The sequence below is a fragment of the Malurus melanocephalus genome, unplaced genomic scaffold (assembly GCF_030028575.1).
Source record: "Malurus melanocephalus ecotype Western Australia unplaced genomic scaffold, MMel_1.1 scaffold_724, whole genome shotgun sequence".
Classification (NCBI taxonomy): Eukaryota; Metazoa; Chordata; class Aves; order Passeriformes; family Maluridae; genus Malurus; species Malurus melanocephalus.
In genome coordinates this window covers 114,605-140,768 of record NW_026623956.1, presented here as the reverse complement: position 1 = coordinate 140,768, position 26,164 = coordinate 114,605, and the positions used below count along the sequence as shown (strand labels likewise).

Below are 26,164 nucleotides of genomic sequence, written 5' to 3'. Positions count from 1 at the left end.
TGGAAGCACCATACAGAAAGTATTTCCATGAGAGTTCTTCTTTGTAAATACTCTAACTTGATGCATCTCGCTTGCCTGCAAGCGGTCACGCGTGGGGAACAAGAGGAAAGGCTTTTTGCGAAAGTGTTGYTTTCAGTGCGAGAAKYGCTTCTGCACGCYTTATAAGCCGCAAGGCAGCATACAGTGGAAGYACCTTACTGAAAGTATTCCCATGAGAATTCTTGTTTGTAAACACTGTAATTTGCAGCATCTCGCTTGCCTGCAAGCGGTCACGCGTGGGGAACAAGGGGAAAGACTCTTTGCAAAAGTGTTGCTTTCAGTGCAAGAAYCGCTTCTGCACGCTTTATAAGCCACAAGGCAGCATAGAGTGGAAGCACCTTACAGAAAGTATTTCTATGARAGTTCTTGTTTGTAAACACTTTAACTTGCTGCATGGTCGCTTGCACAGTGGAAGATGCAGCAAGAAAGGAGTTTACAAGACGAATCTCTCTGAGAAATGTTTTCTCTAAGATGCCACCTCGGTCTGCTGYGTTGTGGCTTCCAAAGCATTAAATCGAGTGAGATCTCGCCTCGGAAAGCAGCACTTTTGCTCGGAAGCTTTTCCCCTATAGCCAGCGACATGCCCGCTTGGAGACCGAAGAAACACAGCAAAGAGACAGTTTAGGAGCAGAATATCTTGGATAATTGCRTTCTCTAAGGATCCCCCTTCTTGTGCTCCGTTGCACATTCCAAAGCTTGCGAACATGCTAGATTATTCCCTGTAAAGCAATACTTTTGATAGGAGGCTTTTCGCATCTATCCAGTGCCGTACCTTCTTGCAGGTGGGCCCAATGAAGCAAGAGATAAAGTTTACAATTAGAATCTCTGTCAGAAATGCTTTCTTCTAAGGTGCCCCGTCGGTCTGCTGCATTGCGGGTTCCAATGCATGCTAAAAAGGATGATGTCACCCTGGAAAGCATGACTTTTGATAGGAGGCTTTTCTCGGCTCGCCAGCGCTGTGCCTGCTTTCAGGCTCGTGAGATGCAGCAGAGAGATTACAAGCAGAATCTCTCGGAGAAATGCTTTCTCTAAGATGCCCCATTGGTCTGATGCATTCCAGATTCCAAAGAGTGCGAACAAGCCAGATCTCGCACTGGAAAGCAGAAGTTTTGTTAGGAGGTTTTACCTTTCTAGCCAGTGAGGTGCCTACTTGCAGAAGGGAGAGATGCAAGACAGAGACATAAAAAGCAGAATCTTGGAAAAATGCTTTCTGTAAGGTGCCCCCTCGGTCTGCTGCATTGCAGCTTCCACAGAGTCYGAACAAGCAAGATCTTGCCCAGGAAATCAGCAAATTTGCAAGGAGGCTTTTCCCGTATAGCCAGGCCCGAGCCTGCTTACAGGCTGGCGAGATGTAGCAAKGAGAGAATTTACTAAGAGAATCACTCAGAGAAATGCTTTCTCTAAGATGCCCACTTGGTCYCCTGCGTTGCGCCTTCCAAAGCGTGCAAACAAGCCAGATCTCGTCCTGGTAAGCAGCAGTTTTGTTAGGAGGCTTTTCCCGTCTAGCCAGTGATGTCCATGCTTGCACACTGGTGAGATGCAGCAAGGAGAGTTTACAAAGAGAATCACTCGTAGAAATGCTTTCTCTAAGGTGCCCCCTCAGGCTGCTGCATTGCGCCTTCCAAAGCGTGGAAACAGGCGAGATCTCACCTCAGAAAGCAGCACTTTTGCTAGGAAGCTTTTCCTGTCAAGCCAGCGCCGTGCCCATTTGTAGGCGGTGACATGCAGCAAGAGAGTGTACAAGCAGAATCTCTCAGARAAATACTTTCTCTAAGGTGCCCCCTCAGTCTGCTGTGTTGAAAATTCCAAAGCGTATGAACAAGCAAGATCTCGCACTGAAAAGCAGCACTTTTGCAAGGAGACTTTTCCTGTCTGTCCAGCGCCATGCCCGTTTGCAGGTGCGAGATGCARCAAGAGAGAGAGTTTACAAGCAGAATCTCTCGGAGAAATGCTTTCTCTAAGATGCCCCCTCAGTCTGCTGYCTTGCAGCTTCCAAAGCGTGTGAACAAGCCAGATCTTGTCCTGGAAAGCAGCACTTTTGCTAGGAGGCTTTTCCTGTATAGCGAGCACTGTGCCCATTTGCCAGCTGGTGAGATGCAGCAAGGAGAGAGTTTACAAAGAGAATCACTAGGAGAAATGGTTTCTCTAAGATGCCCACTCGGTCTGCTGCAGTGCAGCTTCCAAAACGTGTGAACATGAGAGATCTTGCCCAGGAAAGCAGCACTTTTGCTAGGAGGCTTTTCCGGTCTGGCCAGTGCCATGCCCTTTTCAGGTGGTGAGATGCAGCAAGGAGAGAGTTTACAAAGAGAATCACCCGCAGAAATRCTTTCTCTAAGGTGTCCCATTGCTGTGCTGTGTTGCGGCTTCCAAAGCCTGCGAACAAGCCAGATCTCACACTGGAAAGCAGCACTTTTACTAGGAGGCTTTTCCCGTCTAGCCAGCCCCATGTAGGCATGGAGACTGGCGAGATGCAGCTAGGAGACAGTTAACAAAGAGAATCATTGGACAAATACTTTCTCTAAGATGCCCCCTTGGGCCACTGAGTTGCAGATTCCAAAGTGTGCGAACAAGGCAGATCTCACATGGGAAAGCAGCCTTTAAGTTAGAAGGCTTTTCCTGTCCAGCCAGCAACCTGCCTGCTTGCAGAAGGGAGAGAAACAGAGAGACATTAAAAGCAGAATCTCAGAGAAATGCTTTCTCTAAGATGCTCTTTTGGTCTCCGGTGTTGCAGCGTCCAAAGAGTGCGAACAAGCCTGATCTCACCTTGGAAAGCAGCACTTTTGCCAGGAGGCTTTTCCTGTCTATCCAGCATCATGCCTGCTTGCCGACTGGCGAGATGCAGCAAGGAGAGAGTTTACAAAGAGAATCATTCGGACAAATATTTTCTCTAAGATGCCCCCTCGGTCGGCTGCGATTCGGTTTCGAAAATGGGAGAAGAAGCGAGATCTCGCACTGGAAAGAGGCAGTTTTGTTAGGAGGCTTTTCCTGTCTAGCCAGTGATGTCCGCMCTTGCAGGCTGGCGAGACGCAGCAAGGAGAGAGTTTACAAAGAGAATTACTCGGAGAAATGCTTTCTCTAAGGTGCCCCCTCAGTCTGCTGCATTGYGCCTTCCAAAGTGTGGAAACAGGCGAGATCTCGCCTYGGAAAGCAGTACTTTTGCTAGGAGGCTCTTCCCRTCTAGCCAGCGCCGTGACGATTTGCAGGCGGCGAGACGCAGCAAGAGAGAGAGTTTGGAAGCAGAATCTCTCGGACAAATGCTTTCTCTAAGGTGCCCCTCCGTGGGCTGCGTTGCAGATTCCAAAGCGTGCGGACAAGTCAGATCTTGCCCTGCAAAGCAGCAATTTTATTAGGAGGCTTTTCTGGTCCAGCCAGCGACGTGCCCACTTGCAGACAGGAGAGAAGCAGCAAGAGAGAGACATTAAAAGCAGAATCTCTCAGAGAAATGCTTTCTCTAAGATGCCCCCTCGGTCTGCTGCATTGCAGCTTTCAAAGAGTGCAAACAAGCCAAATCTCGCCTTGGAAAGCAGCAGTTTTGCTAGGAGGCTTTTCCTGTCTAGCCAGCCCCATACCCACTTGCACGCTGGCGAGATGCAGCAAGGAGAGAGTTTACAAAGAGAATCACTCGGATAAATGCTTTCTCTAAGGTGCTCCCTCAGTCTGCTGCATTGTGCCTTCCAAAGTGTGGAAACAGGCGAGATCTTGCTTGTTTGCACRCTTTGGAATCTGCAACGCATCAGACCGGTGGGGCATCTTAGAGAAAGCATTTCTCACAGTCATTCTGCTTTTAAGGTCTGTCTCTTGCTGCATCTCTCCCTTCTGCAAGTGGGCACRTTGCTGGCTAAACGGGAAAAGCGTCCTAGCAAAAGTGCTGCTTTCCCGGGCAAGATCTCGCCTCGGAAAGCAGCAGTTTTGCTAGGAGGCTTTTCCCGTCTAGCCAGCGAGTTGCCCATTTGAAGGCGGCGAGATGCAGCAAGAGAGAGACATTAAAAGCAGAATGTCTTGGAGAAATGCTTTCTCTATAGTGCCCCATCAGTCTGCAGCATTGCCACTTCCAAAGTGTGTTACAAGCAAGATTTCGCACTGGAAAGCAACWATTTTGCTAGGAAGCTTTCCCCGTATATCCAGTGCCGTGCCCACTTGCCGGCTGGAGAGATGCAGCAAAGAGAGAGTGTTTACAAGCAGAATTCTCAGCGAMATAGCTTTCTCTGAGGATCCCCCTTGGCTGGCTGCGTTGCACCTTCCAAAGCGTGCGAACAAGCCAGATCTCTCCCTGGAAAGCAACACTTTTGCTCGGAGGCTTTTCCCGTCTAGCCAGCACCGTGCTGGTTGCACATCTTGCCTGTCCAAGTTGCTCTGCATAGCCCTTGTACCCTCCAGCAAAGTAGCACCCTCCCTCTGCAACTTTGTGTCATCTTGACTGTTTTCACAGTAATATTATTCTAACAAACAGATGGTTCCTTGAGCCATAATTGTTTTTCTTTGAAACACAGTTTGTGACACATAGATTAYCACAGCACTGTGGGGAAGATGCCATCAAAATTTGGTTCCCTTTGGAAACATGCAACTGTGGCATGTTACTATTCACTATAGTGTAGAGATGCACTATTGGCAACATCTGTACCTTTTACTGAAAACCCTGTAGTATTTATTGTTTCATCTATACAAAGCTGTTTCTTGGAACAARGTGATTATGTGACAATCTTGTTTTCATATAAAAGTGCAGATACTCGTGTGTAGCAAGGCTGAATGCTTAAACAACTAAGAATTAGTAACAACATATTTCTAGGGGCTAACATTCTCCTGTACTAACATGTAAGCTCTAACACTGGTTGTTCCTCAAGGCTGTATGGAGCTAATGCCACAAAAAAAGTCAAAAAACAGGTAAAGCTACAAATACAGTGTGCCTGGGATCTTTTGGGGAGAAAAGCTCACACCTGGAAAATGTTATTACTTCACTAAGAATTTATGCAAAAGCTGTCTTTAGTCCACTGTGATCCCTGAGTGAGGAAAGGTTCAACCCCTCAGAGGACATGATCTGCTCTGCACTTCTGGAGAGCAATGATGCAAGACAGTGGCTATCACATCTGGGAATGGTAATTCCCAGATAGATCTCAGAACTCTTTTTCTTTACAGTATTTTCTTCTCAAGAAATTGTCATCTCAGAGAGACAATCATCCTTTCAACACAAATTACTTTCCCTGACTCACTGGTAAAAACCAAAAAGCAGCTGAAGTGGCAGACTTAAATGCAAGTCAAACTTAGAAGTCACAGTGCTCTTTTGAACATTGATTCAAACCACAAGCAAGCCAAAAATCCAGACCAAGTTGTAGATCAGATGCTCATCCATCATGTAGACGATTCTCTTTTAATAGCAAAAGAACTGTGTTTTCCAGCAGTTATCCACAGTAGCCCTGGGATACAGACAGGGGCTTGTTATATTACAGGAGTTTGATTTTTGTTGCTGTTTTTAAAAAGTTTTTCAAACTTTTGTGTCTTCATTTGTGACCTTGGACCTCTGAAGGATAATAGGTTGGGAGAGTATCATTGCAGATCGACAGCTCCTGAGTTCCAAGCTTCAAGTGAGCCTGCATTGGGTTGGATTCACCCTTCAGCGCCGTGCAGTTTATCAGCTGCAGCTCTTTGGTGAAGCAAAATTCAATCTGGCCAATTGTTTGTGCTTCTTCACCCTAGACACGGGAAGGACAATATCAGCCTCATGGGGAGAATAAACCAATTCTTCAGCTACACTGCCCTATATATAGAACAGAGTAGTAATTATTTGCATATTTATCAGTTGAAAAATGTGAAGTGCAAGAGGTATCCACTCTGAACAGCTTATAGTACATACTGTTACTCAGTACTAATTTAGGGACCTGTGGTAAGCTTCATTATGAAATGCTGTGACATATGATCCTGGCCTTTATTCATCTGCACACTGCAGACACTGTTCACCTTAATGATGAGCTCAGGCTGAACTCGGTGAATACTGAAGGGCACATGTGACTGGAAAGACACGTTTCACCAACGCTTCATAGCACAACAGGAACTGAGGCAAATAAAGCTCTCCATAATGAGAACAGAAACTAAATTTTATAATAGTTTTTACTGAAAAGAATACAGAACCAAGCTGTCAGAAGGAGCAGAAATGTTATTTTTGGACTATGGGACAGGCTGGGAAGAAAAATATTGTCCATTAATAAAGCAGGAGGTCTTTCATATGGTAAAAAGATTACAGGAAAATCCCCCCAAATGCTCAGGTCTAACAAAATGTGGAAAAGAATTTGTTTTGAAACAATTAAACAAGCCAAAAAATATATACAAGAATGTGGTGAGGGATTTGTTGTTTGTCTGGAGTTTGTGTTGTTGGTGAGAGTTGTTTTGTTTTGGGTGTTTTGTATGTTTTGGGGTTTCTTTAAGAAACTTAAGAACAGAGAGTATGTCTAGTACATTTCAAACATCAAAGTAACTCCATCATGCACTTCAGGCATGGACAAGGCTAGAAGTCTGAAAAAGGCCTATCCTCAAATAACTGAGATGTGCTTTTTCATTTCTATTACCCAGTACCTTCAGCTGTCAAGCACAGGAGACCCAAGCTGTAAATTACTTTCACATAATTGGAGCAGTATCCCAACTGTACTAAAAGCAATGGCAGAACCACAGCGAACAGAGCTAGAAACTTAGGTTTGTGTTACCTCTGTATTTCTTTAATGCCAAAAGGTGGGCGAGTGTGCAACCCACATTCAACTAATATGCCTTTGTTGCTTAAAGTAATTTATAAACACATTTTTAAAGTATTGTAATCTACAGATTTTTTCCATGTTAAAAAACATCTGAGTATAAAAACCTGAGAGCACTACTAAAGCAAATCAGTTGATAACACACKCCAATAGCAACTGTATCTTAGCAAGTTTTCATAACTTGTTGCCTGTGTTCGGGCAGTAACTCTGCCAAGGGGTTTGTAGTAAATCACCTTTAACAAGCTGAGATAATAAGGAAACACTTTAAAAAGTGAAAGCAAATATTGTGGGTTTTGTTTTTTACTTTATGTTTCTGCAAGAGTAGAGTAACTAGCTCCTAGCTGAAAAAAAAGAAAGAGCTCTGCAACCTACACATGTAATTTTTCAGAACACTATTTTGTTCCTYAAAAGGCACTTTTGGTTCAGATATGGTGACCTATAATTTAAAGCACACAGTCTCTGTGTACCTTCTCTACTGCATTGTGATGCATAGCACAATCATTGACAAGGAAAAATAGAAAGACATGGATGTTTGAGACACAGCTCAAAAGGAATGACTACAGTCACCTGCACCACAGTGAAACTCAAAATTACTTTTTGTACCTCTTTAGGTATGGGCTTTATGGAACAATTTCAGAGATAAGCTTCTGAGCTGCTTTATTTCAGAAGGATTCTGTTCACTGAGTAGCTTCTTCACACAGAACACAAGAGCCATGCCCAGTGAAGGGAAGGCTGCTGCTGACAGGCAGCACCTTCACCAAGGCTGACAGTCACTGGCTTYAATCAGCTCACTCTTGTTGGCTTTAGTAATTTGCCATGCAGTAAGTAAACCTTAGCAGGCATGGTGGAAAGTGTCCAGCTACAGCAACACCTCTGGCATAGTGATTAAAGCATTCATGCAAGAGATGCAGGTTTAAGTCTTTTAAAATAGAGATGTTAAGAAGTCATCTGGAAGAATCAAGCAATATCTAAATACAAAGAGCTGGAGAAGAACACAAAGAACACCCAGACTTTAGTTTCACCTCACTGAAGATTCTTCATTCTATTTTTGCTTTATTTTTGATTAAAAGTGCTCCTTATAAAAAAGAAGGGGTTTTTGTTTAGGTTTTTTTTTAATTTTGGGAAGTTAGGGGAGTTGTTGTTTGTTTGGGGTTTTTACCTCTTCTGGAGGAAGGCACTGGATCTTTGGCRTTACACCATAAAATCTTGTTAGAGCTTCCTTTATAACAGGCATCTGAAAAAGTAAAAAGTTTATATAGATTAATGGGTCACAAACACATCTTCCAACAGCTCCCACACTTGTTAAGCTTACAAAAACTTTTAGAAATAGCACAACCTTAAAGAACTACACAATTTTAAAAAGATCACTTGTTCTACAGAAATTAGTTGCCTCCTACTGAAAAAAGTGCATGCACATAATTTTGTTTTATAAAAAATTGCCTCTTACCTTATAGTACGAACTGCGTGGCTTTATCCTAGCTTTCAAGAGACAACTGAAACAAAGATAGAACATTTTTCCATGTTTCCTGTATGCAAACATACCTTCATAATCCTTAGGTAAAACAGATAATCTTAAGAAGCTGTCAAGCATTACAGTGATGGGGAACAAGGGCAACTTGTCTTCCATTCTTTGCCAGAACAGGAAAGGCCCTTTTTTGAGAAGCCACTTCCCATCCAACTCAGCAGGGTCACGAAGAATCTGTTCCTCCCTTAATCTKAGGAGCTGGGAGAGTTGAGTCTTCAGACACAGCTAGGGGAAAGGGAGTTTCAGACTGCTCTGTTCAGTGCCAGGTAGRGCATTGTTGTGGGTTAAAGTTTCTCCTTTTGTTTCCTTTCTTGGAGAATTTTCTTKCCCATTTTGTTGCTAGAATACACTGATTGCCAAGTCATTCTTTTAATGACTGGGCGATTAAGAAAGACAAAAAACGTAGCCCCACCCAAAGAGTCTCCCTGAGCACTGCTCCTGCCTGGCAGTTTTTTTTATCCCTCTGTTTGGAGAGAGGGAAGTTCTGGAGAAAGTTTTATGCTAGGGGAGGGCGTGTGTATGTGTGTGTGTCTGTGTCTGTGTCTGTGTGTGTGTGTGTAGGGTGAGAAGCAGCTTCACTTCCTGCCCCGCTTGGCTCGGGGGATTACGGTAAACCTGCTGCCTGCGGGGGAGAGCTCGCCTGCTGCCACAGAACTTTGGGACTGTTTTACTGAATTTTTTTTGAAATTAGTACAAAACCATTTCATTTCTCAGATACGGTCCCCTTATACAGACAGACATTTATGGTCAGTAAATCTGAGACAAACATTCTCTCACCCATACCAAGCATTGATCAGGAAAGGACTCTAACCTTCTAGMGTTCACCTGCAGCCAGAATGCATACAGCACTTGGACAAGCCACAACATTCTCATCAAGAGTTTGAATCTGGAATGGCCAGTGCTTTGGAACCATGAGGAGAAATCAGCCCCCAGGACAAAGCAAGAGTGCCACATTGGGGTTAGAAATAACASTAGAGGGCTGCCTGCAGTGATTGAACACCATCTTTCATAACCTACTTTCTTTCTGCTGCCTCTCAGCCCTTTCCCAGGATGCTCTGCATGATTTTGCCTGCAGCCTGTGCTTTCCTCTGAGCAGAGTACTGCCTTGAAAACAAGTGTTTGGGACTCAGTTTGACTCAGAAGCTTGGGGCGGGGGGGTTGTCACTTTGTTTAGAAGTTTACAGGTACCATAGCTTAGCAAGATACAGCCTGTAAAGCTTCTCAGAAATGTACTGGCTCACATTGTCTAAAATAATGCTGTGAAGGATGCTGCTGGCTTACCAGACTCTGAAGTGACCAGAGACTGCTTCTCAGCATAACAATCCTTCCTCTGAACTTCAGTACTTAAGATATTTTACATTAATATTAATTTCCGCTCTACCATCAGATGTTTAGACTTACACCTTAGGCTAGATTTGAAACTTTTAAAAACTATTTGAAATAAAAGGCAGACCATCAAGTTCATTTACATACCCACTGAGATCAATATGCTGATAGAGTTCTAAGGCTTTACCAAAGTATTTTTTCTGAGAATTAAGGACCTCGAGTGTGGCTGCACAAGTGCCATGTTTGTCCCACTCATGCTTCCTGTAGGAGAAAAGCAAAATGCAAACTTTAGAAAACATTATTTGCAGATTTATGTGCTTTACAATCTAGCCAAGTTATACGTAAATCAAATATCTCAGAAGGCACACAGGTGGAATAGGACGCTGCACTCAAATTTATTGCACGTGTAAGAACTAAACSCAAGAAAGATCATTCCCACCATTTCAATTACAGCAACATACATATATTTATGAAGTAAACATGTATCATGCTCTTRTGATACAAAGACCTCTCAGTGTATTTACACAGCGATGTTTGGAGGTCAGAATGCAAAAAGTCTGCCCAGAAAACAATGGTCTCTAAACTTTTTGTAAGTTTAGTGGAGACTTTCAAAGCATTAAATTTTTTTCAGAACTCAAAGGACTAAGCCTTATTTTGGGTGAAACAGTGGAATTGCACAAGCTGCTAAGACAAGGCTTTAGCATCAACTTTTATGCTGGCCTGTGTCAGAATTTTTATAGGCCTGCTCTCAAGTCTTGCTTCTAGTCCACCACCCATTCTCCTAAGAGCAAGGAACAGAGAGCAAAAGAAAGAAAACCTTGCAGTGTACAGCAGACAAATTCAAACAGGACAAAAAATGGGGGAAAAGTCCACTGAAAGACTGAACAGCAAGACTACCTATGGATGTGTATTTTCTTTTAAATTCTTTTCAAATATTCACGAGCCACTTGTACTACATAGGTATCAGTTCAGCAGATTATCTAATCACAAACTCCTGCCATCATCACAGCATCCTGTGACCTTATGATGCCTCACCAAAAAGCAGAGAAGAAGAACAACTATTATTCACTTGAAACCCTGCCTTGGAATTGTGCATTCATATTAAAAACTTCAGATTTTTCCTAAGGAATGAAAACACCTTAGTACATTGCTTCTGAACAGAGAATTAATAAAGCAACTGTGATGTCAGGAGACCTGAGGCGGTGGAGAAGATGCTTTAATGTAAGACTTTCACTATATTTTCCAAAATTTAGCCTTGTAGAGAATTCTCATCTTGGCTGTAACATTCAACACAATTGCATGTCAAATGAATTGTTTATTGCCTGGAAGAGATCAGTTTCCATGGGCAGATTTTCCAGAAGGGATTTGAAATTACTRATGAGAAAAGACAGCACAGTTCTGAAGTAAATAGAAGCTCTCTTAGGGGTACACTTAGCAGGAAATATAGTTAGGTTGGATCAGAAGCATACAACAGTCAAATCCAAATCTTACTGAAATAGCAGTATGATGGAGGCAAGGCTTTGTTCAAAGAATGACAATTTTAATTCAGAAAATATATGCATGTATGTGCGTACAACTAATGGTGAAGTGCCTGTCTTTTGAAGGCTTTCAGTAGTACTTAAGTGTCCTGCCTTTTCTAAAAAGAAAGCAGAAATAGAGGGCCAAAGATCTGYTGGCATTCAAGAAGCCTATTATTGCTACCACGGAACTGCTATTGGAGTGGCTTGATGTAATCTGCACTGGCAGTGGCCACGCACCTCACCTGCAGCAAGACAAGAATGCCATGGGCTCAAGTGTTTTAATCAGTTCTGTGAGCTTCCAGAACAGAGACAGATTTTAGTCTCAATGAAATATTTACTGAGGCTTTAGGATGATACTCTTCGCAGTGTTACTTTACTTTGCAGCACAGCCAAGTTAAAAAAAAAAATATGCAAACACAGCTAATTCCGACCATTCAGCACTGGTGTATGAAAACTCCATCACCTCTTCCATTTAAGTGCAAACTGAAGCAGAAAGGAAATGAGGAGCTGCTGGGTGGCATGTAGATACTGAATACAGCTGCCAGCATTTGTGAAGGCCTCCTCCATTCTTCTGCACCTCTTGTACCCATGAGCTTGGTGTAGCACACAGCTGCTGTCAATAACTTCACTGAATAGAGAAGTGGCTACCATGATACACTGCATTCTATTTTTCTATTTCCTCCTCTATGAGGAAGACCAAAAGAAAAGCTGTCTCAAGGCAAGCAACACAATGAAACCAGCTAAGGAAAGTGATCTGGAAGCTGCTCTTGCAGCTARTTGTGACATCCCAGGAGAGCTACTGCTATTCAGATTTAATGTGTTGACAGCAGCTGTTTCTCTTCACTGGGGACAAAGGGAGGAAACATTCTCTTACTAAATTATATTTCTCTAAAACTTCTGCCATAGYGCTCTCTTCAATAGCTGTATTTTACAAGAGAACAGTTTTATACTTCAAATGAGACTGGCAAGACACACTGCTTCCGTGGCCTCCTGGACACTGCTCATGCACAGCATCTCACCTGAAGAACTACTCAGGTGGTTTTTTTACAAAATAATATCCAAAATCCTTTTTGAGTTTTTTTTGTACTCACCAGAACTGGGTGCGATTCAGAGATGAATGAAGCACATCAGGCCAGTAGTGTCTCATGTCTGACATAAGATCCTAAAAATACCACAATTAATATATGCACCTACAGTGTTGAAAAGCGATTTCTTATACAATCTACATTTTCTACAACTGAAGCCTCAACAGAGCCTTTCAGGGTCCATAATTGAAACATTTCATTGCAGAAAAAGGTCTTTTTCCCCCATATTCTGAAAAWGCTGTTCTTGGAGGTAACAGGTACRCCTRTGTAAATATCTGAAYGTACTGACACAATGCCTCAAAATAAGATTTTCCTTCAACTGTCCCTGCAAAACTTGTTCAATCATACAGTGTTAACATTTGTTGGCTCAAGTCTTTATCYCCCTTTACAACACATGAATGAATTTTGTTGAATTAAATATATTGGGGTTTTTTTACGTATAAAAAAATAAAAAAGATTAATACCCTAGGAGAAAAGCCACAGAAAACTGAACTCTTATGTTCTTTGTTCTGATTTTGCAGTAGAAAATACAAAGAGAGAGCACAGACTGACTGAATCTTTTTCTTTTCACAGATACTTTTTGCTGCTGAAAATCCATCACTAATGTGGGGGTGGATCTCCAGATTTTTTTTTAAGGAGGATGTAGCTGAACGAGCCAAACTGCATGTTTAAAAAATCAAGTAAGTAATGCTAATGATCATAAGGACTGCAACTTCAAGTAGTACCGGAAGCACTTCAAGAATTTCTGAAGTCCTTAAAAAACCATACCTCTCAGTAAACATTAAGAGTGGTATAACGAACTGCAGATTTTGCATATAGGATGTGCACAAGTAACTGCACTTAGCTCTGCTTGGTCTGTCTGTTTTTGTCTTAAATACCTTGATCTCGGTGACATTGAAATGCCATGTCCTATTACAGTCTTCACCTTTGTCAGGCCTAGGGAAGAAAACCAAAACTGAAAAAAGATGTCTCCTCACTCACTAATGGTAACCAACATTATATCATTGGTCTGAATTTCAAACACGCAGGATTACAGCTGGAGATTTTACTTTAAAATGCAAGTAAACTATCAGATTCTACAGTGTTTTAGAAGTCAAATCTTCATGACATTAATTATGGACAAAAGATTTCTCATGATTTCTCTGTTTGGCCCTTTGGTCCCTTTCACTCTATGTAAAAACCATATGGGTTTGTCAATGATTTGGAAGGGTCTTGCACATGATGTCACTGATGTCATTGATAGCCCCAACCTCCTAAATTGCTGCATCATCTGATTTTTCTGAAGTACCACCAAGATACTCACTGGAAATCTATAMATAATGCTGTTCACTTTTCCAGGAGGCTGGAACTCCTGTACTGATTTTTGTCAGGAAAATTTCTGAATTGTTGCCATTGGCACCAATTCCAGTGAGTTGACTCCTTTGAAGTATATTAGTTTTTCCTACACATTTGCAATATTTGTGTGGAGATAAGATACTTAAACCACAAGCAGTCATGAGATATTAACAAATTCTTTGTACTCAAGAGGGACCAAAAAAGAAGGGAAAATATAGTATAGCTCCTTTTCTGCTTGAGACTATTACTGATCTTATACGGAGATGTATAAATAAAATGCTTATGTGGCAAGAGGATTTCAAGAGTTCAACAAGTCATGAGATACAGAAGCGTATTTCAGTTTTGTGTTAAACCATAGGGTTTTCATTTTGTTTCAAGGAATCATAAGAATACACAAATTAAGATCACCAAAAAATACCCACAAAAAACCAACTCCCCAACCACAACACAAAAGAGAACAAAACAACAACAACAAAAAAAAACCCACAAAAACCCATCCCAACTGAACTAAAAAACCTCACCCAACAAAACCAAATCACTAAACATCTTGGTACAAAATTTGACTTTTCCATTTCAGGCTGAAATAAAAACACTCTATGATCATACCACAGTCCATGGATTGTCCAGTACTGTGGAGGGTCATGACAATCATTAGCATTCATCTGTARGAAACAAAACCACAGAATATTTGTTGTATGTGTCCCAAAAAAAATGTTTAAAGGAAAAGTAAAACCTCCTTCACTGCTGGCCCCCACTGCTGGTTCTACTGTGATGTTAACTTTTACTTGCTATATAAGGAACTGGTGAACTCCAGTTATTTGAAACTGTCATGGATTATGCCACTTAGGGACCCACTGGCATTAAAATTTTGAAGCAGATCAAGTGAATGCCAGGGGCATTCTAAGCAGACCATGTAAAGAGAATGCAAAAGGACAGGTTCAGGAAGTAGCAACAGGAAGTAGCCTGATCCATGCTGAATGAATGAGCGTTATCTGTATTTATAATATTCCAGGTGGCAGTTCTCTGTATTTTTCTCATCATTACATTTTTTCAAGGAGTGCAAAGCCATTAAAATAAAAACATTTGAAATAAACTACAATATTTGACAAGCACATAACCCTCTAAGCATTCAGGACTAGTTTTATCAGTGTATTAAAAGCGCAAAATACAAAGAAGATAWTAAATATATAGCTTATTCCAAGTAAAACAGACTCATGCTCTAAGGATTTTAACTTGAGGGACAAGGGAATGGAGAGAAAAACTAAACACCTGCCTACAAAAGCCAAAAAAGGAGCCTCCAAGAAAAAGCACTGATAATACAGGAGAAACAGCCTACACATTAATTACTGTTTAAAACAGCAACATATTCCTGGAAAGGATAAACCAAAAAAATTTCTGTCACACATCACAGAATACCATTACTGTATTTTCCCTGATTATTCTTCTTAGCAATTACAGCTCTTTCAAGTAAACACTTTTTGCCATTAACTAACAACCTGCTCAGATAGTCTTTTCCCATAATAATAGCGCTCCTTTTTGGCTCTGCATTCTGTCTTAATTATGCCACAATGCCTTTTATGTGATGCCAGAGCAAGAGCAGAGTGTAGAGAAGAGCAGAGACAGGCCTGTAATCTCACTAATTGCCTTTCCCATGCCACAGGCCAGTAGCAGCAAATTTGCGAGTTCTGCAAGACTTTCTTGTTCTGAGACCATTTTCTTCCTCTCCCYTCTCGCCACCAACAATACATGCAATGAAACCCAGCAACAGCTTTCCTGAAAGGAGTATTTTGAACAAACACATACTACAAATGCCAAAACAATATTGCTCCTGTCATGACACAAGCTTTGTGGAATGGGAAGCACTTGGCTATCTAGCCCAACGTACAGAAAATTAATAGTCAACAGCTTGCCCAACTGAGGTGGCAACAGAAACAGTGCAATTGTGCTCCTTGTCCAGTCTTTAACTGCAGCTCTCATACATGCCAATGGAATACCCAGAGCATTTTAAATTTGAAATCAGTTCTCCCCTATTATGGCACTACCATTCCTAGCAGTTTCTTCTACAATGTTTCATCAGACTCTTGGTGTTACCCCGTGTGCTGGTAGAACCACATGGTCAATGCAACCCACAGCACACTGGTTCACACTCTGCATGCTTTGACCAGCTTCATTCAATCTCCTTTTTAATTCTCGCCTTAGTATCTTTCCTATGTTCATTTTCAGTTAATATAATAAAAAATACAAATGCTAGTCTGCAAAGCTAGGTACCCCTGCTTGCTTGTGCAAAACCACTTCTTATCAGCCTTCCTATTTATCTGAGTGATTGATGGAGGACTAATTCAATCTCAGGCAACCTTTGACTTGAAACAGGTACAATTTTTTTCCTTCATTTCTTTGCTGCTTCTCTCCACCTCCTACTACAGAAGATCAAAAGAAATCAACAAAGCGTGAGAATGACTACATTTTCTAATGCCCAATATCTTCAATTATTCATTACAACCTCACTAGAAGATTATTAAGGACATTTGTCGATTTATCAACTGCACTACCCAGAGAGTAACCAGCACAAATACACAGTGGGAAAACTCGTTGGCAGGGGGTTGTTTGGTTGGTTCATTTCTGGGTTTTATGTTATTTTTCTTTTTTTCTTCCCCAATTGTTCATGTCTCATTCATGCAAGCAAGGATTTGCACTGCCACTCATTCTGAACATTGACTCATGTATGGCACTACAAACTCTTGAAAAATCCCTGCTTCAAGTMATGAAGAGTGATGTTTAGTCAACAGAAAAATCAGATACAAATTGCATAAAATCTTTCCTTATTTCCCCTCAAAAACAAGCAAACAAACAAAAACAAGAACAGTGGTCTTGGTCCTTTGTCTCAGTCAGTTACACACACCTGACTTTCTTTATTGATATTGCCCTCCACACTTAACTAATGTAAAGTGCATCTTGTTTTATTTGGATATTTAGGCAGCAGGAAGCTTTTGTTTCTAGTGCTTTTATATCTATTTTCAGAAACAGGAATGAGAAAAGTACCTAAAASACAGTAAGTAAAGACTCTAATATTGTAGTAAATAAAACTTAAAAAAMCTTTCTGACTGTAGAGACATTTGGCTGAAAGAGAAGTTTCTGTATTACCCACAAAGTTCCTCAAACTTGGGTCATTAAATCTGATCATATATTTCAGTTAACTGTATGAGMAGAGGCCTCTGAGTACTTCCAGCACAGGAAAAATGTTCTACTTACTGTAGATAGTAAGTAGACTAGTAGACAGTAGTAGACATTTAATAGCAATAGTATACCTCTTAGCTGTGTGTCTTGGGTTGATTTTGTGCCAATTCTGTTCTGTATTCCTATTCCGTTGGCTTGCATGCCCAAAAGGTGCCTGCGCCTTTAAATGCAACCTGGAAGAAGTAGCAGGGGTGGCTGGGAAGGCAGYGYGGGCACTTTAAAAGCCGGCACTGCGAAGCAGCCRTTTCTTGGAGCTCTGCTTTTGCAGCCCAGCTCCTAAGGTCCTTGCTCACTGTGTGCATCRGAGTTAMATTGTTGCAGTTTTAGCTAGCTCTGGTTTGTWAGCTTCAGCAGCTTTCCCTGACAGACCCCCTCTGTGGCTGCTTTGATTCTTCTTCTGGAGCAATTTGGGGACCWGCGGGGAGAAAGCCGCGCGACTCCGTCTCATCCTGGACTCCGGAAGAAGCCAAACCGGCAACAGAAAAACACACCGAGCCCTCTGTTTCATCCACAGTGAAGAAAGGACTATAATCCAGGGGTTTTTTTGCCACTGCTACGGGAGTGGCCACGTGGGTTTCTCTTTTTGTTTCTTTTCCTGGGACGGGAGCCGCCATCTTTTCTCTGCACCACCACATGGTGAGCTCAGTGGGGGAGGGGGCGGCGTGTGTTCCTGACTGTTAAATATCTAACAGTTACTTTTTAATCTGTGTCCTGTGGGCACTGTGTTTTGTTAATAAACTACYTTTTTTCTCTTCGCTTTCTGCCTGAGCATCTATTTCATATTGGTTGGAAAAAATTATCAAATTTTTCACTTCAGAGGAAACACTTACTCTGTAATATTTTTCTCTGAAAACATTGTCTCACACGGAGACACTGTGCTTTTGACAGACATATATTGGAAGACTGGGTTCCTTTTTGGTTCAACTCTTCAAGTACAGAAAATAAGCACAAATACTCAGACACATGCCATAACACCTCTATAGCTCATAACACCACTAGCTACTGTATCTGTAACACACCAGAATCTTGTCCTGTTGTGGAGTATGGGGGAAGTAGAAAAAGTTGCATCAACATCAGCAAAAGCCTTCATAAAGGCATAAACGAAATTGAATAAAGCCCATTAAGTATTTAATCTGTTTTCACGCACTTATTATCCCATGCTACCTTTGTTAAGATAAGAGAGAATATGACACAAAAATCTCACCTTACATACAGTCACTGGCCAATGATGAGCAAGATACAGCTTTTTCCAGGAATGAGGGTGGCTGTCACTGGAAAGAAACAGACAAATTTATTTTTTCCTCAAGCATTTTAAAAAAAGGAACAACTTCAGGCACACACTCCAAACACAAACTAACAAGTCACAGAGAAACGACACATYTAGAAAACTTCTAATACCCCCACTGTTATATAAATTCCCTATCTCCACATTGTTCTGTTTTGTATTTAGGAGAGCGCTTACTGGCATGTTTTTGAAACAATACTTAATTTTTTTAAAAACCAAACAGGTGTCTTGTTTAGGATGTTAAGAATCTTCTAATTCTTCCCAACAGGCAACTGGGGGGAAAAGTATACAACCTTCTTGGAACTGTATATACTTTTCTAAAAATGGAAGACTACAACCACACACAAACACTGCAGGAGATGCAACTGGATCCTGCAAGTGTCTTCAAATTTTTAGATAAATAAAAATCAGAATAAAATGTAAAGTACAAACTACACATCTCAAAAATGTTGACTTTCTCAATTTGCAGACATTTAATTCAAGCAGCTCAGTTTTAAATGCTTACTAAAAATTAAGTMATTTTTAAACTTTTAATAAGTGATCAAGCTATGACAAAATCTTAAGGTTACCTATGGAAGAACTTCAGGAGTATTCCATACTTTGCAAGAGCACACCTGTTGCAAAGCCTCTAAGAATAAGAGATCTATAACTTACAGACCCAAGAGCACTATTTTATTCCTATGCAGAGGGAAAAAAAAAACTTTCAAAAGTTTGTTCAGGATGTGCTGGAAGCCTATATAACACCTTGGAGCAGACCTATTCCGGTTAAACTAAAAGTAAATAAAAAACCTGTTCCATCAGACACGACAGCAGATATATTCAGCTATTAAGCAACCACACAAAGTAATTACATAGAACAGCAAACGGGAGAAAAAAATCAACAGAACTGTAAATTGTTCAAACTGACACCATTATGTGCAGAACTGTCAAAATAAATTGCTGTGCTCTGAAAGTTAATAGCCACGTATCTGCCATTTGTTCTTGCCAGAGGCTATATTACCAAAAGAAAAAGGAAAAAAACCACMAAAAAAAGAGAAAGTTAATTCTTCTCAACCTGAGAATAACCTAGGGGCRTTCCCATGTTATATCACATCTCAGTTTTTAGCTCTAGTTTTTTTTTTTTACTTTGCAATGGCCACGTTTATTCTGTGGTTTTCAAATAACTTAGGAGAATAGCTCTGGAACTTACCAGGCATGGCCACAAGGGTCTTTACTGTTGTTGTAGAAACCTGAATAGAGGAATTGCCCTATATTGCAGAGCAGTTAATTTCCCTGATTTTTAAAAAATCCTTGCTTAGAAAAATCTTCCATGAGATTTTTCATTTTTCATTAGATCTTTCATCTGTATTTGAAATAGCAGCTGAACTTCTGCAATTTCAATCATGCCAGAGAGTTCTCCTAGAACACACTCTTTGGCTACTAAGGATAGGCCAGAAAACTGTACTTACTAAACAGCACAAGTTATGCCTAGAACTGGAATTCAAGGAACACCATTTTCAATACCTATGCAGCTTCAGAGATAGCTGAAGCTTTTTGACCTGATTTATCCTGCTCTGTGCAGCTCAGGAATGTGCCAGCTGACTCTGTTGCCAAGATGGCCAAGCCAAAGCCTAAATCCTGGGGACTGAAGAAACATCAACACAGCTACCAACCAGCTGTAAAGCGGCTATTGAAAGAGGTTCAGCACTGAACTGAGTACCCTTGACCATTCTCTTGCCAAAGCACTGAAAGGAAACAGAAAAGTTTAGCTCCTTATATAATGCAATAGGAATTTCARCTTTGACCACGGAAGGGTCTGATTTGGGATGTGATTTCTCCCATGGCCCACTGTATTCAAGCTCAGATTTTGCCAAGGTGCAACCATCACCAGAAGGTTGTGCAGCAATCTGATACAGCCTCAGTTGGATGTCATACGAAAAAGAATCTTATATTGTCAGAAATGAGAAAATAGAAAGGGAAAAAAAGTAAACAATGCAAYAGCTGGTGCAGTTCATGCCACAGGAATGACTCCAGATTTTTTTGCTACAGGTCTCAAAAGCATTTTCAGTTTTTATCATTACTACATCACAACTCTAAATGATGTGCCTACAGCAAGATTAGAAAAGTTTTAAGTGCAACAAATGGAATTTAAGCTTCCCCTCTTTCTTCATGCTGACATACTAATAAATGTAAAGGTTTTCTCAGGCATGATCCTTGCTCCTCCAGTTAATGTAGATGCCTTCTTATAACTCACCTAAGGAAAGAATAACTCATTAAAGTAATAATGAAATTTACATTAGAAGTTAAACCATTCTGATCTGCACTTAAGAATTTCATTTAAGTAAGACATTTCATTTTAAAGCACAACTCACCTTTGAGTAAAAGTATCTGAAGTACACCAACAACACAGTGCCATGGAAAACCAACCCAGAATCCAGTAGTGCAGCTTTGCAGGTTCCATTTTGTTATTATCCAAGTCGCTGTAAAAAGGTGTTGAAAGTGGAAATTTGTCCCTATCCAACAAACTTAAATGTTAAAATGCAGAAAAACAGTACTAGGTCAGAAAGAGCAGGTAATAGTAACTCTAGATTAGATTTACAACCGTGGATCAAAAGGGGGTCACTTTCAAGGCTCTGCCTGATTCCCCAGTCTGTAAAGTAATTTTTATAAACTRATGGCATCAAGGATGAGATCACCATTTCCTATTTTTTCTTTACTTACACACAGTCCCAAAAGAGCCACCTTCCAATTAACAGAGACACATAAATCTTTTACACAACTATACTTAATATAATTGAAGACTTTTACTTCTGGTCAGCTCAAATGCCCAAAGTGATTCATTAAAGAAACTTTGAACTTAACATGGAATATTCATGTGGGATTGACCAAGGCTGATATGAGAAACTCACAGGAAGCCAGCTATCATGTCCAAAGATGAAATCTGTCTAAATGCCAGTCAACTACTAAACTGATATTTTAAAAAATGCTGCCCAAACCAAATTAGCTTCTTTCTTGTTATAAAACTGAGACAGCCCCTATAAAACCATGCACAATTCGCCTAATAATTCATGAACCTTAGAAGTCAGGGGATAAAAAAAAAAATACAAATTAACTTAGCCTTCACCAACAGAACTTTCACTTGGCACAGGTAAGAAAATCCAGCTGCTTTCTGTAACCCCCAGACATTTCACACCCTTTCAAATGCTGCCTCCTAGAAACAGATGTACATTGTATTTACATACAAGTTGTTAAAGCCTCACCAAACCTATTTTGCGACTCTCAAAATGAGAACCCTACACTACAAGACACTATGTAACCCAGGTGACTCTTCTAAGATTGCTCACTGCCCAATCTCATCCTTTTTTTGCTATGAAGGTTTTTTTTAAATTCATCCTTATAACAGTCAAATAAAGCCTGTTTTGAAACCAGGAAAGACATGGCTGATTCAACCATTAAAGCTAACTTAAGGAAACTCAGTGTAATTCTGATTCACARCTCATTATAAACAAGAGCCCATTTTTCCACAGTTATTCCATGGCTCTGGGCCCTGCTTGCACAACCCAGCAGTTCCRCAAACAACGTGCCAGAGCTGAAGTATGAAGGAGGCAGCCTCCCCATTTGCAAAATGTGTGGGGATTTCAAAACTTCTGAGGGGCTTAGGCAACAACAGTAACCATTAATCAGCTAAATTTATCATTATCTTGCTAAATTGTGAGGAAGCTAACACCCTTAAGATACACTTCTGTTTCATATATTACTGCCTAATTTGTAATGTACATATTATCAAGATACTTGGGCTAAYAGAAGATAGGATAAATATTAGCTGCCAATTGTTAAATTATTGATCTAGTTTCTTTAAAAATTCCTGAAGGAATTTCACTCACCAGGCAAGATGAGAACCAAAAAGAAAAACATTTGGAGCATGCTACTTGTATAGAAAAGCAAGTAATAATACAGAACTAATCTTTTTCAAAAGTTGGCTTAAGCAAGACATCTATGCTGTATTAAGGAAATGGACATATTCACACAGTGTACAAAAGAAGTTGCAAGTATATAAGTGCTAGATATCCAATTTCCCCAAGAGTTCTGCACCTTAAGTGATCTCAAGTCTCATCATTTGACAATAGGAAATGTGTGATTCTGTGTTACAGACCTGCTTAGTGATTTCATCTTCTATTATTTTCAACTGAACACAAACCAAGCAAGACTACTTTTCCGCATGAAAAGCTRTCTACCCAACACAGAACATTCAGATGTGTAAGGAGTGTAAGATTCATGCAAAATTCTGCCCGATGTAGTGGGAATACCACTKAAAAGATAGTAATGTCATACGTCACAAAAAAAAGCTGCATTCTACAAAGGTGTGGAAGAACCACCTTAAGGAAGTAGATTATGAAAGAAAAATAACCAACAGGCATTATGGCATTTCTTTTGATGTAAGTTGGTAGGCAGAAAGAAACTTCTTTTCTAGTGACTAAGTTGCAAAAAAAAAAAAAAAGCATAAAGGCAATTATTTTYCTTTCTTACTGGACTCTTATGTTTGATCAAATAATGACCAGGAACAGAGGACGCTTCAAACAATGATGCTATCAAAACTGCAGAAGGTGCTGATTTATTCACATATTGTTCTGAAACCTGGAACCAGAACAYAGGAGTAACAGAGACAATGAGCAGATTTGAAGGCCCACAATCTTTTTTCTACTGATAAAGAATATATAAATTCTCTCTAAGGGAAGACAACATTGCAGCTACCACAACACTATTATTACAGACTGGGTGATTTATTCAGACTGACCTTTTATTTGTCTGTGACGTTGATGATGGATGGTGAAAAATGCATCAAACTCACCTTAAAAGCACCCAAATGAGACACATTTGAGGCAATACACATCCATTTGAAAACAGTATTAACAACTAAGATGGATGAAGCACATCCTTTTTTAATACAAATTACTTCTTTTTACTAAAAATTAGCTAGATTATGAATTCCACAAATACAAGAAAGAATAATTTAACGAATCTCACACCAACTCTTCTCTAATAAGTAATAGGAATTTCTTATTAGGGAAGTTAGTAAAAAAATCATGATGCTCCATAAGAYTTCATAATGTAAAAAAGTTATAACTTCAAAATGAAACCTGCACACATACATAAAATTATTATCTGAAACTAGGCTATCAACTCATTTTCATTATAGATAAAATTCCAAAGCATAAGAATAGCTTTGGGATGACTCTTGGTTTACTATACCTAGAAAAGGAATGCAAAACCTGTGGGTGTGTTGGTAAGCTGGTCAGGACAAGGTCACTTTCATTTATGTTAGCATTGATCGATACTGTTTTCAATATTACCTGCCCTTAACCTTTAGGCTTATCAAAGACTAGGGAAAACTTGTAATAACTACTGAGGAAATCTTTAACACATTCACTATAGCTGCAAATCTAATATTTCATCTTGAGGGCACTGCTGATGTAGCACAGGATTCTTTTGGACACTAGCAATTAATCATCTCTATTTTACTTCCTCACTTCCTTTTTTTCGCTTTTAACAATTAGTTTTACTAGCAAACCCCTCATTTATTTAAAAAAAAAAAAAAATCTGTTCTACACTTTAGTTTAGCAAATAGAATCAGAAGGGAAGATGCTGCCAAAGAGCACTCAAGCATTAGCAGAGGACTCCCATAGCTATCACATAGCAGGCACGTTAAATGCTGGCAACAACGTCCCGAGGTAAGATTCAGGACAGTGAACCTGGCATCTAAAGCCACAAAAATGAATACTCATGGTTTTGGTAGCATCCCAAACAAGGCAGCACACACTGCCTGTGCCACAACGAGTTAGACAAGCAAAGTCACAACACTGTATGCCAGAAGCATTAATTTAATTTATAACAACTCCCTTAGCTCGGCAACTTTGACCTCCGTAGTCCACTCCCACTAAACCATTCATCCCAAGCCCGAGTGCTCGCCCGTGTAACTACAAAGAAGCGCTTTAAAGACTTTTCAGGGCGATACTCACGCCCACCACCACAACACGYTTTTTTAGCAGTTCAACTCTCACAGAGTTGAATGCGATGCAGAACTCGCCACCGAGGTTGAGCAGTGTCGAGGTGAGCCCGGCAGCAGCAGGTGCTCCGCTTAGCCCCGCCGGCTTCCCGAGGAAGTGCCGAGCATGGCGGCACCTCGCCCTCCACGCACAGCGAGCGACAGGCGGCTCTGCTCTCAGCACTCATGTACTTCCCGACGCCAGAAAGCCTTTACTCCAGATAAACAATCATTACAGAGGCGTCTTGAGGAGCTGTAAAGAATGCAAATCGCCCAAGCATCGGAAGCGGGAGGCCTCCAGGCGACAGGAGAATGCCAAAACTGATGTCAAGTGTAAAAAAAGAACTATTACGGGTTCTCCTTCCTGTGGRAAATCGTGCCGTTTATTCGGCTGATTTTCGATTTGCAACGCATGGAATTTAAGGCATAAGAAGTGAAAGCTAACATGATTTGAGCTCGTCCCAGGCCTGCAATTCCCACTTTTGCCCTTCGCGCAACTGAGAATTTCCCTGGCAGAGAGCCACTCTCACAGGCAGAAAGGCCGACTCAAAAATACCTCGAGCGGACCGAACCGCTCCCTCCGGCCCGGCTGCCACCGCGGGAGCGCAGCCCCACGACGGGCAGGGTACGGGAAGAGGGTGCAGAGAGACGCCAGMGCAGGAAAACTCTCAAACCCGACCTCCGCTGCCTCGGGTTGAGCCCTCACCCTCCCCTCAGTACACTGCGCGCACCCACCAGCCCGCRTTACCTTCCGCCCGCTCCCCGGCGCGGCCCGCAGGAGCTGCCCCGCTGCCCGCCCCTCTCCCCAGGGCCGCGCACAGCCCCGCCTCGGAGGGCGGGCGGCGGGGGGCGGCACCGCTTCTCACCACGGCGGCTGCCCGCGGCCTGCCCGGGTTCTGGCAGCTGCTGCGGGCTCAGAGAGCAGGGGCTCGGAGGGCGGTGTGGTCCCGCCGCATCCCCGCTGCATCCCTGCAAAACTGGCCAGAAAGGAGCTCCAGGATGCGGTGGAAGTAATTTATATGGGTGGTTTTGCTCGTCCTGCTGTTTTGGTTGGTTCTTCTCCAGCATGTTCGAGGTTTTAGTTATACTGATTTTATACTATTTGCGCGGCACAGAGGTCTTCGAGAGTGGGATAAGAGCCTACTGACTAATGCAAGCCCAGGAGCTGACACAGGCGTCTGTGGCGTACTTCTCTAAACAGAGGAGTTTGAAAGGGTAGCAACTCGTGTTTGGAAACAGTAAAAAGTTTCTGAGGAAGGAGCCCCAAGGGCTGTCAGGATTTGATTCACTATTTTCTCAGCGGTATGTTAAACTGTGAGACATATTCTGATCCCTCTTTCTCTGCCGATGCATGAATCATAAATACAAAGCGTGACTTTTAATTATTACTATTATATAATTTTGAACTGTGGGGGGGTATGTTACAACCATTCTCCATTAATGCACKTCAGAAATATGTGGGCAGATCTGCTTCTACAAGCAAACAACATTTGTTTTAAACAGATTAATTACAGTCTTTGTAATAAAGTCTCTGTTCAAAGTGTGTTTTATTAACTGGTAAAAGAATTTTAATTATTTTAATTATGTTTACACATTTCCATWGTAAGAAGGAGGATGAGGCAAAATGAATCTCTTTGCCCACCTTTCTATGGAAACACGAAAATGTGCTGGATGGGATGAATGACCCATCTGCTGCTCAGAGGCATCAAAAGTTTCAGAAATTTTCTTGAAGAGTTAAAAATAGTGACACTCTCCAGATCCTTGTATGCAGTGCAGCTCATCCTGCCCTGAGGACATTAGGGCTCCATCTGTCACTGAAGTCTTTGTCACTGCCCATTAAGTCAGTAGATAAGCACACCGAGTTGCTCTCTCAGACTGATTTTATCTTTGCAGACTAGTGGTGGAAAGAGTGAACTGTATTGCATGTGCACTTCAGCCTGCAAGGTTGTGTGCTCCAGTGCTAAACCCGTTTGAAGTACAGCGCTCTGAGGCTGCCAGATTAAYACTTTGCACTTTGTGAAAACTAAGCCCAAAGACATGTGTCCTGTTAGGATAG

General features: G+C 41.2%; 1 protein-coding gene across 1 annotated transcript; it reads right to left on the bottom strand.

Moving 5' to 3' along the window:
- Positions 1 to 3,957: 3,957 nt before the first annotated feature.
- Positions 3,958 to 24,940, bottom strand: RNASET2 (ribonuclease T2). Its single transcript, XM_057384627.1, has 10 exons — positions 24,857 to 24,940; positions 20,438 to 20,545; positions 18,006 to 18,072; positions 14,174 to 14,229; positions 13,111 to 13,168; positions 12,239 to 12,309; positions 9,775 to 9,888; positions 8,224 to 8,269; positions 7,936 to 8,010; positions 3,958 to 5,726 (listed from the first exon to the last, which is right to left on the bottom strand). Exons 2-10 carry the CDS (start codon positions 20,524 to 20,526, stop codon positions 5,535 to 5,537), a joined length of 768 nt encoding a protein of 255 aa, XP_057240610.1. The 5' UTR covers positions 20,527 to 20,545; positions 24,857 to 24,940; the 3' UTR covers positions 3,958 to 5,534.
- Positions 24,941 to 26,164: the final 1,224 nt, after the last annotated feature.